At 34.0% G+C, this 15,234-nt stretch overlaps 1 protein-coding gene across 1 annotated transcript in view; it reads left to right on the forward strand.

Moving 5' to 3' along the window:
* LOC121413268 (titin homolog) overlaps positions 1-15,234 on the forward strand; it is an 87,801-nt gene that overhangs the window by 29,881 nt on the left and 42,686 nt on the right. The window contains exon 4 of the mRNA XM_041606028.1: positions 9,804-9,914. Within this exon, the coding sequence (XP_041461962.1) occupies positions 9,804-9,914 (111 nt within the window). The remainder of the gene's footprint in view (positions 1-9,803; positions 9,915-15,234) is intronic.

Here is a 15,234-nt window from a genome sequence, read left to right on the forward strand (position 1 = left end):
AAAACAAATTAACAAATAACAAATTATTAGTATGTGATAAGAATAAAACTCAAATTCTTTATATGAATGAAGTAATTTGAAATTTTGATAAAAATTTATAAAAATCATAGCATATTTGATTTTCTTTATTTTGCATAGTCCGATCGCATCCATGTCAACAATCACACTGAAGCTACAACATATTGCGTTTCAAGGGCTTCCCCAAAGTGCCCAAATCCATCCTACTCGGATTATTTGTTGCAGCTTTGATGAAACAATTATCTTGGGCTCACATACTGTCTGGCCGCATGTCATACAACAATAGAATAACATTATTGTCAAGCATTGATGTATTTGAGCATTGTATATTGACACAGCTGCTTTAGCATTGCACATATTGTAATGTACATTAGTATGTATGAGGGAGAACAAAGAGGGTGGCAATGAGATTGGATTTTTGGACAAAGGAATAATATCACAATGAATGTTTGTGAATATTGATTATGGATGGGTTGAGGGTGTTAAAAGCATAATGGACCATTATTACCTACAAATTGCTGCAATTCAGAACTTTTTTTTCTGTAGCTCTCTTATATTTGTAGACACAATAGTCATACCAATATTAAACCTTACCAATAACCACATGCTTTTAAAAATTGTGCGTCCGTCGTCTGTCGTCCGTCCACAATTTCAAAATGCTACTTCTTCACCATTTCAAGTCCGATTTCAATTCTGTTTGCTTTATATGATAGCACTAGGTGGGGGATTCAAAACTACTACACAGAATTTTGAAATTCATTAAATATGCTTATTTATGCGCAGTTTTCAAAATTCACAAAAAATGCTTCTTTATTTGTTGACCTGTTTTGAATTTTTTGCTTCCATCTTGTAGAGCTTCATGAGGTTCACCAAACTTCTACACAGAATTTTAAAATTTTGACCAGAACAATTTTTATGCTAATTTATGCAAAATTAATTTAATGCTAATTTTTAAAAATTCACATAAAATGCTTCTCTATTTGTTGATCGATTTTGATTTTTTTCTTCCATCTGATATACCTTCATGAGGTTCACCATACTTTTACACAGAATTTTGAAATTTTCAGTAGAAAATCATTTATGCTAATTTATGCGAAATTTATTCATAAATCACAGAAAATGCCTCTTCTTTATTTGTTGACAGATTTTGATTTTTTTTCTTCCATCTGATATAACTTCATGAGGTTCACCATACTTGTACAAAAAACTTTGAAATTTTGTCTGGAAAATTATGTATTTTATTTATGCAAAATTTATTTATAAATCACAAAAAATGTTTTTCCTTCTTCATTTGTTGATCAATTTTAATTTTGTTTGCTTAGTATGTTAGCTCGAGGTGGTGATACAAAATTTCAACACAGAATTTTGAAATTCATTAAATATGCTAATTTATTCATATATTTTCAAAACTCCCCAAAAATTACTTATTTATTTGTTCATTGATTTTGATTATTTTTGTTCCATCTGAGACCTACATGAGGTTCACCAAGGTTCTACACAGAGTTAAGAAATTTTGACTAGAAAGTTATTTATGCTTAATTTATATGAAATTTATTCATAGATAACAAAAATACTTCTATGTCATTTCTTCATCAATTTCAATGCTATATCCTCAATTTATGTCACCAATATAATTCACTACAGTGTCAACTGGGCTGAAATTAAAATTGTGTTAAATTTCGTTGCGAGATGCCGGATGAGCTCCACATCATTGATGTGCTAGTCATTGCGCCTTGAGCAGAGTGGATTTGGCACGTTATTAATATCATCAACCTGCATATGCATGTGATCAGGGGCCCAAATAAATCAACTTTTGATAGCGGAATTTTGCTTTACATTCACAAATCAATAATTACTATTCTTAAAAGGGAAAACCATGATATTGATATCGTAAATACCTGTTTACCATGCCAAATGATACCTGTTTAGCATACCAACATGCAAACAAAATCATGACAAGGCATAATATTTACTAGATCACTAGTATGAAGTGACAATATCAAATGCTGAAAGCGACTAGGTTGTTTTGACCGACATGCATCGTTGAAAGCCGGTAATCTGTATCGGAGCCAATGTTGTTTTGTGCGTGTGGTTAGAGCTTTATTAACCCTTATTGTTCCATTAAAGCGCTTAAATCCTGTCATGATACATGTATAAATAGTGGTTAGGGTACGCTGTAGGTTAAGTGAGATTGACATTGATGGTATAATTACTTAAATCACAGTTCAATGGCTTTCAGCCTATGATTATCAGGATTTCTATTGCACTAATATTGCAACTTAGGCTACCTTTCAGGCTTGTGTGTTATTTCACTTTCAAAAGGAATTTTGATTCCTATTGAAGATTATTTGACTGAAACATAACAAATTTGTCATTGAAAGGAACTTGTAAAGCAGTACACGATGACCTATGTACTGACAAAAAAGTGAAAGGTGGATGGGTAGTGCTACCTCTACATTGAAGTGGAATGACTTCTCAACATAAATATGAACATATAATTATAAATATGATAGGTTTAAATAATGTACATTCTTGTCTCTGCACCTTACATGTAGGCATTTCTTAGGCTTTGCTCAAGGCTGGGAATTGGCGTACATGTAGATTACCAACTCATTGCTGTTGTGGAGACTAATTGTGCACAGCATTTTCAAATTTGAATTCTGCTTTACACTACTTGGTGTACTGTACACACAAACATGTAGTTCAAGTTCAACGTAGTTCTGTAGGATCTACAGATACACTGCTGCTCGGAGAGTGTGCGCACAGTCGCATCTCTGTTGCCTTTGGTTGATGCTGGAAGCTGTGAAAGTTGACACCTAGAATCCCAGCATGTGTTGTATAGACAACCAAGGTTGATGAAAAACTTGGTCAGCTGGTGAGGTATTCTAGGTACTATAGAAAGAGGTGACCTTGTGGTGTAAAAGATTACACTTGACACCTTGTTTATTATATAATACAAAGAAAAGATGGAGGTGGGATCTGGGGGGGGGGGGGCTTCGTAGATTTCAGTTAACTCTATAGGGTGTGATATGAAATATTTAAATCTATACAGAATACAAATATGTATGGTGCCCCCCCCCTCCCAATTAAAAAGTTTCTCTTCTGTTGGCAAATTATTACAAATTATTAACTTATGATATGGATGAAAATGTTAATTTTTCAAGAATATCAAGAAAATGTGTCTCTTAAAGGTTTTATTCTGTCCCAAAATTCAATCTCTTTTTGTTAAAGAGTACTTAGCATGTACATGTAGGCCTACCCACCCCTACATGGCATGTACATGTAGGTGTTCTCGAAAGGGAGGAATCAAGATTAATTTACATGTATGCATAAAGTTCTCTGTGATTTGCATGCTTGTTATTAACCTGTAATACTTGGGGGGAAGTGGATGTTGATTCATAGAGTGGGTATTTACTGAACATTTGTTTTAAAACCAGTTGCATATTGGCCGATTAGAAGCAACAGCATACAAAGGGTTAACTTGTTGTTTCCAAAGAGACTGTGAGTCATGCTTCCATGCTGTTGTGGCAGCATGGTCGTTCAGTGTTAAAACCTACAGAGGGTTTCGGATTGCAGCAGAATTCCATAACTGTGAAACTTGGTTGATCCCCAGTGATTATTTATGGAAACCAGAATAGGCTTGTTGAACTCATGACCGCCAGGACATAGTCTGCTGGGCAAACCATTCACTCGAGAGTTAAGGGTCTGAATGTGCAGCCTACTCATGCCTTGTGTACTGAAAAAGTCCTTCCTGTAATGGAACAGCAAGTTTTTTATTTGCTAGTCTTTGCATGGAGGCACGCTTGTTGATCAAAGTTCCAATCGGGGTCTGTGCCGGCAGACTAGCCAGGACAGAGGGTCTGCACTGGCCAGAGGAAAAACATACATATATCTGAATTCATGAAAAATGGTATTAAGGAATATTCATTTGATGTCAGTGAATAAAATGATTAAATGTGAAGTACAGAGTGCATGTAAAAAGCCCCCTCCCTCCACTCAAAAAGAATGAATGAGAGTAAAAATTAAAAAAAAGGGAACAAAATAAATACATAAACAGTAAAAGAGAACAATTATAGTCCATATTAAATAAAAAAAAATAATTGATTACTAAGAGAGAATTCTGATGAAAATTATAAAAACTTAATGAGCAGAGAAAAATGAAATTCAGATTCCTTCAAGGGCTATTCCACGGTTACTCACGTTACATTTGGAGACACCTTGACTCATACTTGGAGCTGTAACTCCATTATTATTGATAGGAACTAAACATCTCCGTATCACAACAAAGTACACAGTCTGACTATCCTTTGTATAAAATAAAAACTTGGGAAATTCTATTATGCTCCTGGCAAATCTTTGGAATGTGTCGGTTACTCACGTTACAGATTTGTCCCAACCTGTGGAATTGCCCTCAAAAACATTGGAGTGAGAATTCAAGTGTGCCCCTTTGTAAAATATATGAACAGTTTATATAGCAATTTAACTTTAACTGGTGACTTTGACCCTAAACCAACTAGAGATTGGGGGGGGGGAAGGGTCAGTGTGACCCCCCCTGCATGAAATATTGCTGTGCAAATGGCCAACCCCCTCTATTGTATATCACGACACACTAATTAATGAGGTTTTTTCTTGCAAGTCTTGAACATCTTTGGTACTAAATTTGAGAAAACAATGACAAGGGTTACAGCTCATGTAATAATCACCTGTCAGTGAAAAAAATATACTGCATTTTTCAGGAATTTGTGTACAAAAGAATATACAAAATACTAATTTTCATAAGTTGCTCAAAAAATTCAGTATTTTTCATCCTAACCTTATTGACAGCTATTTGAGGAAAAAAAGTTTGTATATTTCTAAAAAAAAAAAAAAGTGTAGTAGGATCGTGACGATGAGCAGTGCCTTTGGTTAACCTTGGTTAATTACATTTTTAGTTAATCTTAATTGTTTGTGACATCATCCCTTTCATTAATATATTCAGTGAACTACAAGTACGTGTACATGTACTCATTAAACTAATCTTGATACCTGTGTATCGCCTTCAATTATCCTTGACTCTTACACGTACCCACACACGGCCTCGCATTGGTCAAGTTCATCAGAGACCACAGTATGGCAGTCCTTATTTTCAGTTATACAATATCTTTATGATTAATGAATACTAAAGTAGCTAGAAAGGTCATTATTGTATTGTTTGAGGCATTCCAGGGAAGGAATAATGGAATATCCTTCATTTTGCAAGCTTTGAAATATCAGGCTATCTTGTTGGGTTGTTGATGAATTGAATTGTATGTGAGCACATTTCTTTGAATCTAATGCATTGGTGAAAATGTGTGATACATGTAGATCACCAATCCAAGTTGAATTAGCAGGAATGGGTTGATACATTCTAAAAGAGAATTGAACATGAGATATAAAAAACCAATACGTACATGTACACTGTTAAAAAAAAACCTAATTTTACAGAAAACAGAAGATTTTGCAGAAAGCAATAACATAATCATTCTGTAAATTCATAAAACTTGTTACCTATAAAGTCTCAGTCCATTCTGTAGAGTGCTCAAGGCCCCAAAAGAATTAGGAGGTAAATAAAAATGGTTTGAGAAGATGAAACATAACTTGATCAAAATAGAAATTATGCATAATTTGGATAGAATGTCAAAGTCACATTTCTTATGTATTCCATAAACTTAATGGAACACTTTGCAAAATTGCCAATATATCTTTTGGAACAAAAAACAAAAAAATTATTTGTTGAAGTATTGCCTCCAGATTGTCACACAGCTGCATCACTGATTCAAAGTGGTTAGAGAGAGAGAGAAAGAAAGATTTTTTTCTTCAGATTTGGAGTATTTACTTTCCGACACAATATTGCATTTCTTTGTTTGCCTTTGCCAAACACAGCGAGCAAATTTCCTGATGTAAGTTTTAAAACTCAAGACGTCTTCCACATCGAAACGCTATTCATCCGGTATTTACCCTGGCAATATGTCCCATTCATATGATAACACTGAATGCTCTTATGAAATCGCCTCTTGTAGATATATGAGGAATATTTTTGAGGTGTATGAAGCTTGAAGCCCAGTATTTACCATTGACACATCGTGCGTGAAATGGACAGCTTAAACGCCACTTTTTGCTACGGAGTTTGTTCTTTATTCTCCGCTCGCTAATGGAGTGTAACCGATGATTATGCATGATTTGCGTCCACTAGACCCGTGCATAGGTTTGATTTATAAGCTGAAAATCCATTGTGTTTCTGAAATTATGAATAGGTTTGATATTGGTCTGTTATTTATACAGCTGATACAAAAATATGATTGTGAATTGGTTTGCCACAATTGGTTCTACTATTATATTTTTTTCTGAAACTGCTGTTTTGTTTGGACATGTGACATTTCTGTCCATTCCTGTCATGAGAATCAGATAATCATTTTCTTTAAGACTATTGGACGTAGGCATGATATTTTTTCCTCAGATTCTAAATGTCCATGAAAAGAAGCATGGATCTTTGTACTTTAGAAAAATTCAGTCAATCAAGCATTTATTTGAAAACTATTAATAATTTTTTTTTATTGATTCACTCTTTCTTACCCATCTTTCACTGTACATTTATAATTCTTTATACATGTATATGATAAACACAGGCATCTCTTGTCATGTCACTTTTGTGCAATTTGCGCCATGAAAATACAGTAAAATTTATAAATTTGGCAATGTTCTTGTTATTAAACACTACCCCTGAAATATACTGGTATTGTGACCAAATTGCCCCCACCCCCTCCCCTTCCTCTTCCCAAACCCTGTATCAACCTGCATCACACCAAAGAATTTCAGTGGCAGATCCAGTATTTTGTAATATAGAGGATGCAAATACCAATTTTGGAAATAGAGGGGAGCAGATGACAATTTCCTCAGATTGTGTATATTCAATCCATGGGTGAATCTCAAAATATAAAGGAGGCATGCGTCCCTGTGCACCCCCGCCTGGATCCACCAATGGTATTGCTTCATTTTATTAGTTCACCTGACCCAGACTCTCTGATCCATTACTGTATGCTATCACCAATTCTTTTTCTCAACCTCTGTACTTTGGGGAGGATAAATTCAATCCATTATCCCTCGGTGGGCCAACTCTACTCTCATTTGAACTTTTCCTGTGTCGAACCTGAATGAAAATAGAAGAAACGTTTCAAAGTGTCCCTTTTATTCAGATCAGTGCAATATTTAATAGTCTTAATACCCTGTCCCTCTTCCTTGTGTCTCGCAAAGTGAATGTTCAATCTTTGATCCAAAAATGGGCTGTGATTCCTTCTGCCCTGGAAATTCGTAGAAAGGGTATTTTATAAGGTGTTCTGTGCTTCCTTATAAATTCTAGTAAAGAATGGATTCATTTCTCTGTTCATTTGTGTTCTTTCTTTCTTTCACTTTCTTTACCTTATTTTTCTTTGTCTTTAATACACTCCTCTTTTCCAGTTTCACCTACCAATTGCCCCCCTCCCTCCCCCCCACCCCTCCACTGATCACCCTCCATCTCTCCCTTTGCTGCCAGCCAATGATTCATCTGACCTTTTCCCATCCCACATTGCAAGGTGCTTCTATTCACAGTTTCCCCTTAATGACCCCCTCCTGTACTTTCATCACACTTGGCTATGCAGCATCTCATTCTTTGGTCCCTTTATACAATTTCTATATTTTATTTTAGCTCACCAGATAATTTAAAATCCATTTATGATTACTGTTACACCAAGAATACAATGCTTATTCAACTATTAAATTCAACCCTAATGTTTGTCCAAATCTTGCAAAGCAAATTTGATTCCAATAATATAAACCTTCGTTACCAGGGTAACTAGATTAAAAGCTTTCCACCCACGCGCACCTCACTGTAGGGAAGACATCCCTTGTCCTGGATAAAAATATGGGATGAAATATAAAGGAGAATATCCTCATTTTATCTCACCTTGCTCCCATAAGTCTGGAGCTTTGTAGGTAGAAATCTTGGTTGTCTTGAATAGGAACTTTGACAGTATAAAAGCCACTACTACCCTGGTTATCTTGAAGAAAGATAAAGTTGCAGCCTAAATTAGATGACCTTGAGCCCGTAACACAAAGCTTAGCAATGATCGTAGAGCAAAATTTCACGATTGATTGCATTGACTGTAATGTACAGTCAGTCGTAAAAATCAAGTGTACATGTACGATCAATCGTTATGCTTTGTGTTACGGAGCCCAGATCTACTCTTCTGAATACTGCAGCATATTTCCCTGATCATAACAAGGATTTGATCTATACATTGTAATCCCTGTTTTCACAATATATTATGTATTCAACTATCACTTCTTGCAAACTACTTCGGACTAATTGTATTTTGTTACTTTTAGTAAATTGCCTCCTCAATCTCCAAAGCTAAGAATGCTTGTCAATTCCATCCATATATTGGTGATTTGATCTTCCCTTTCTGCTTTACATTTTCTGTGTATGATGTATGCCGATTGTAACAGTAACCCCTGCCCATCCACTCCCCATCTATCCTATTTTTGAGATTCTCTACCCTCCGAACTAATTCTCTCTTGCTGTTTTCTCTCTAGGGTTTAATCCAGATTTTAAAAGTTAATGAAGGCAATGCCCTTTTGGCCCATGCATTGTCTCTTAATACATGAAAATAAGGAAGGGAAGCAACATGAGGGACTTCCTCAAAAGGGAAAGGGTATCCAAGAAGGGGGATGTTTAGCTGGCTGTGCTAGCATAGAGTTGTGATGAAAGCATTATCTTAAGGCGGTTTCAAACCGCCTCGATCACAAGAATCCCCGTTAAATTACGAGAACTTTTTTAAGGCTAAAAAATACCCGTTAATTATTCCTGCATTCACACCGCCCCGAAACACATCCTTCGGGATAAGTTCCCGAAGTTACGAGCATGCGCAGTGTGGTCTGATAAGCAGGCAAGGCGGGAGATTCAAAATCACTAGCCCAGCAGCCACCCACGCCGCCGCGCCCAACGACACGCTGGGATAAAAGTTCCCGTAATTTGCTTTCACATTGCCAAAATACCTGCGACCTTGGAAAAATCCCCAAGAAAGTTCTCGTAATTTCGCCAAGTACCTACTATTTAGCGGGTATTTTCTTTCGGGGAGATTACGCGTAGTTTGCTTTCACATTACCAAAATACCTGGTATTTTCTGATCGGGGTAAATTTCCCGATCAGAGAATACCTGGAACTGGCGAACTTCGAGGCGGTCTGAAACCACCTTTAGTCTGATTCCCAGCCTAGCAACAAACCTCTTTAGCCAAGCTTTTAAGCTGCCTCCTATCCTGGTGTACGTTCATTTTCTCCCTATATAGTTTATAGAGTTTTGCAACATTTTGACATCAAGGGCACTGGTGCAGTATCTGTCTCATATCTATACACTGCTTGTACCACTGCCTGGGTGTATTGTATTGTAGTGTATGCCAACCATTATGGTCACTGTTTTGGGTATGTGCCACTTTTCAGCCCAGCCCCCTTTACTTCCCATCTCTCTCTTGGGTGTGGAATGGCACATGCAGATTAATACCTTGCCAGAATACTTAGATGCTATGTCAGGAAGTAATGCCCATGGATCCTTTAAATTTAAAGTCTGGTCAGTAAACCAGTAGCCTACATGTAGGGTTTTACATGTCAACTAATAAACAGTGCCCTGGAGCAATTGAAATCAAGAGTTTCAGTTGCGGGCCCTTTGTGATCTTTCACCCCAGTTCTATAGGAGGGTCTAACCTTCCGCATTTTCCCCCTCTTCTCCCTACAGTTTGCAGGTACCGAACCCTGGAACCCGATGAAAAGTATACCCCAGAGCTTGTAGACATCCCAGATTCTGGGGGCAATAAACAACAGTTTGCCACAGTGACAAAAATACCCGGTTTGTACCCAAATACAAACTTCATATATAACAGCTTTCCTTTCACTCTGTGTGCATATATTCACTGCCTTTTTGTGTGTTCAGTATGTACAACTATTAATACAACAAAAACAACGCAACCTTTAATAAAATAAACAAAAAATGTTAAAGAAATGACATTGTTTTGCTTGCTTTGTTTTCTGTTTTAATATTTCTAATTGGAGAAATTTGAAATGTTATTATGTCAGCAGTCTGTTGATCTTCTTTTAGTTGGAATGCATTGCAATTGGGTCTATAATGATTTATGACTATATACTGTATTTGCCTTTTTGAATGAATGTACAGTAATATGCTCTTTTAAGTGTATTTTTAATAAGCAAGCAAATTTTCCTCAGTATCATGGTGCTTGGTGGTGGAATATTTTCTTTACATTTTTGTTTTGAAGAAAACCATTTTGTCCATTTGATTCTAATGCAAAATAGAATGCCGTGGTTTTGGTATTGATTCATTTTTGCTATCTTTGTCAAACTAATCTTATGCTGCAGTCCATCACCACAAAATATTGATTTCCCAGTAATGCTCATGTGGAGAGTTGCTTTCGTACCATGTTTAAAGCATATAACAAGAATCAAATGGCATAATTGCATCAATCATCCTGCTGTAAAAAAAATACAAAATATTCATCCTCATTTATACATAATGTTTCACTCATTTCTGGTGGAAAATTGGTGTATACATTTTCAGGGGTTTTATTTTAATAAACAAAAAGAAATGCTATACATCTTTTCAGGTTGGTCATCCTTTTAACATTCATGGCACATAATATGCTTTTTAACACTGATAGGTTCAACTCCTACTGTATTGGAGTCCGCTATTACACATGGATATCAAATTTCACGCAGCATCATTTTGGTGATCACAACTTATTATAGATACATGCAACACAAGGAAAGTAGATTAAAAACAAGCAGTTCCTAAATGTATTCATGTAAATTGGTGTAATGGAATTAGATGACTTTATTTTTAGGGTTGCTGGAGAAACGTGTCTGCTGCCTCAAAACGGGAGTGAAAAATTGGTAAATTACGCTTCGTGGTTATGCATCAGTGGTAATTGGAACTGATGTGACGTATTTGATACTTGTTGTTGGTGGTGGGGGGGGGGGGGCTTGAGTGATACAAGGAAAGGAGACATGACATTGGCTGATTGGAATCACCAGCGATTTCAGATGGACACAAGGCCCACACAATCAATTGATCCATGATATTCTATTAAACCTGTTCAGACTTTTAAGCTTGAATCTTTACAAGAAACATGTATTAAAACACGTTGGGGACTGAACATGTCTGCATGATATGAAATGCATTTTTACATCTGTCATTTATTATGAAATAAATAATAAAACACATTAATTATGCCTATTTCATTTTGATATAATGAATTCTATTAGTCTGAAATGGGAGACTTGGTAGAAACTAATTGCTGTTTTCATAATGAGCACTTGTAATGAGCAGTACATATGCCTACATGTACTGTTTGTCTTCCTCCTGAAGTCAGGCAGTATAATGTAAAAAAAAAATCAGTTGAGAATTAGTATGTAACATGCAAAGTTTTTTTCTTTCCAACATGATATGAGCATTGTATGAAAACAAATGATCTCTGCTACATGTTTGGGTATACATGTAAATGATAGTTATGTAAATTATGCTTTTATTTATTTATTTTTTATGTTTTTTTTTTTTTTTTTTTTATTTGTATGTTCTCATTTACATCGTCACTGTACATCGAACAAAAATAAAAAATCAACATCATGATATACATTAGAATTCAACATAAAAAAACATTTTATAAATATAGCAAGAAAGAATTTTAAATACATGTTCAATAGTAAGCAAACATAATGCCTAAATTGACTATTCAATTTTTGTTTTGCATTTTTTCCAAAAAATACTTCTTTTTATATTTGCTCTCCATTTTATTTCTTCTATGAATATTTCAAATATGTCTTTAAAATTTGATTTTCTTTTTTGTTGAAAAATTGTATAAGAAGCTAAATTGATTAATACATTAAAGAAAGATATAACGTTTTGTCCATTACCACCATGTCTACCAATCACAATGTCTTTATAACTTATATCCACATTTTTAATATTCAGATTGATGGTAACACAAAAGTTACTGAATTTTAACCAAAAGAGTCTAGAATAATGGCAATCATAAAATAAGTGATAATAGTTGTCAATAGTTTTACATTTAAGACAAAGTGGAGATTCTGCCAATTTAAATCGAAACAAATATTCATTTGACATCAAAAGTTTATACAAAAATTTAAAGTTGAATTCAGCTAAACGAAATTCGTCAATGAAAGTAACTTTTTCTTTCCAGATATTGTTCCAAATCAGATTTTCTTTGAAATAAAGTGACCAATATTGTTCAACATTTGGGGTTATAAACTTTTTATCCACAAGATAATTGTATAATAATTTAGAAAGTTTAAAAGATAAATGTTTACTTTGTTTTATATGTATGACAGGATCATGATCCTTCAATTGAAAGTAGCTAACAATTGAATGATTTAAGCAATGTTTTTCTTTAACCAAAATGTTTTTCCATTTTTCTGGTATACAACTCCAAATTAATTTCGATTCACATAAATAATTTCCTTTTTTCTTTAATTTTGCATGAATACGCAATATATCCAATAGTCCATCGCTGTTAATAATATCTCCAATAACAAGAATGTCTGAGCATACCCAATGCTTCCAAAACAAACATTTATTTTTATACAAAATGTTTTTATTACCCCATAACAATTGTTGCCTAATATCTTCACCTGTATTTTCAAAAGAGGGTTTATTATTACAGATTTTCCAAGCAATTATACATTGACGATAAAATAATGGAAGTTGTTTCATTTCAGGCATTTGACATTCTTTTTCAAAAGACATTTTAAGAACAAGTGAATTCGGTCCAAAGTAATTGAGGTGTAGTTCAGGAAGGAACTTCCATCTAAAATTGTGATCCTTGTTTTCAAATAGATTGTTTAGCCAAACTGTTTTTAGGGCGTTACATTGTGAGACAAAATCAGGCATATTTATTCCTCCTTTTTCAGTTCTACCAATCATTGTTTTTCTTTTTATTTTATCTCGCCCTTTCCAAATAAACTTAAATATAATTTGTTCAACTTTTTTATTAATGTGATCAAGCATGGGAAATACAGTCATTAAATAGGTTATATTTGAAAGAATTAAAGATTTTAATACAGTAACTTTTCCGAAAAATGTTAAATACCGGCATTTCCACAATAATACTTGGTTTTCAATTTTTGTAACTTTTTCTTTCCAAGTTTTTTCATAAGCATCAAACATATTTTTACTAAAATACACCCCTAGAGTTTTTATAAACACACTTTTCCAATCAATCTTTTGAAAAAAATTGCAATTAAAATTTCCAAAGCTAAAACCTGAGCTTTTCGAAACATTTAACGATGGTCCAGCAACTTTGCAAAAGGTTTGGACTCTTTCCATTACTTTTTTTAAAGACAGTTCATCCGCTACAAATACTGTGGTGTCATCAGCAAATTGACTTATCTTGATCTCAACTGAATTATTTACATTATTCGTCAAAGTAATACCTTTAATGTTATTATTCTTATTCAAATCAATTGACAAAAATTCTACAACTACTAAAAATAACAGGGCAGACACTGGACAACCTTGTCTCACTCCTCTAGTTAGAGGGAAATAAACTGACTGCCAATTTAAATTCATTATACAACTTTCTGCATCAGCATATAAGGCTTTTATATAACTTATGAATTTATCACCGAAATTAAATTTTTCAAGGGCTCTATAAAGAAAATTCCTATCAACTTTATCAAAGGCCTTTTCTAGGTCCAAAAATAAAATAGCCCCCGATTTTTCATGTTTTGTCATATAATTTATCACATCATCAATAAGTCTTATACTGTTTCCAATAAAACGGCCTTTTAAGTAGGCATTTTGATCGAACGAAATACATGATCTTAATACTGGTTTCAATCTCTCTGCCAAAACTGATGCCAATATTTTGTAATCAGTGTTTAAAAGACTGATAGGCCTCCAGTTGGATAGTAAATCTTTTCGTCCCTTTTTATGCAAAAGTGTAATAACAGCTCTATTTTGACTAACTGATAAATTCCCAACTGATAACGAATGGTTAAATAAATTTAACAAAATAGTTTTTAAATGATCCCAAAAGCATTTGTAAAATTCAAACGTTAAACCATCTGGACCTGGACTTTTACCAAGTTTTGAATTTTGGATAGCTTTATTACATTCATGAATTGTCAGTGTGCTATCACACATTAATTTTTGTTTTTCGTTTAATGAATTTTCTATGTGAATATTTTCAAAATAATCATTAATATCCTTACTATCTATATTTTCCGATTTTGAAAAAAGTTCTGAGAAATATTCCACCTCAGCAGTCAAGATATCGTTTTGACTTGTGAAAACTTTACCATTGTGTTCCACTTTAAACAAATTCTTCTGTTGATAATTTCTTTTTTCAAGACCTAGAAAAAATTTGTTATTACGTTCCCCCTCTTCATACCACTTGATTTTGGATCTTACAAAAGCTCCATGAACTTTATAATCATAAAGATTATTTAGTTCTCTTCGTATTTCTTTAATTTCTTGATTCTGTTTCGTAGATATAATTTTCTGCTTGGTAAGATAATCAAGTCTTTGTTGTAAATATACTTGTTTACATTTTATATTGTTAGATTTATCTATACAAAAATATATTGATTTTTGTTTGACATCTTTTTTGAATAAATCCCAAAGTAATCTTATATCAGCTACTTGATTATTAATATTTTCCCCAAGGTCTTTTATTAAAGCAATAATTATTTTTTTGTATTCAGAGTCTTGTAACAAAGAGTTATTGAGTTTCCATAGACCTTTGCCCTTTCTAAATTTGTTGAATTCAATTTTTATAAGAACTGGATTATGATCTGATAAAAATCTCCCTATTATATTGCAGCTGATAGTATTATTCTTAAGTCTATCAGAAACTAAGAAAAAATCTATTCTAGTCTCAATAGGAGACTGTCGTATTAGTTGATGAGTAAATTCAATAGAGTTGGGATGTTTGAGTCTCCAGATATCAACGAAATCTCTTAACTCAGACTGTTCTCGTAGGTACTTTGCATCTGAAAAATCTTTCAAAATCCCTCCTCTTTTGTCAGATGTATAGTTTAAAACAGTATTGAAATCGCCACCAAAAATTACACAATCACTAGGAAGGATATTGTCATCTAAGAAGGCAAAACAAGACTTGAAAAAAATCCTTCTACTTGTC

Source organism: Lytechinus variegatus, chromosome 4 (assembly GCF_018143015.1).
Source record: "Lytechinus variegatus isolate NC3 chromosome 4, Lvar_3.0, whole genome shotgun sequence".
In the NCBI taxonomy this organism is placed as follows: domain Eukaryota; kingdom Metazoa; phylum Echinodermata; class Echinoidea; order Temnopleuroida; family Toxopneustidae; genus Lytechinus; species Lytechinus variegatus.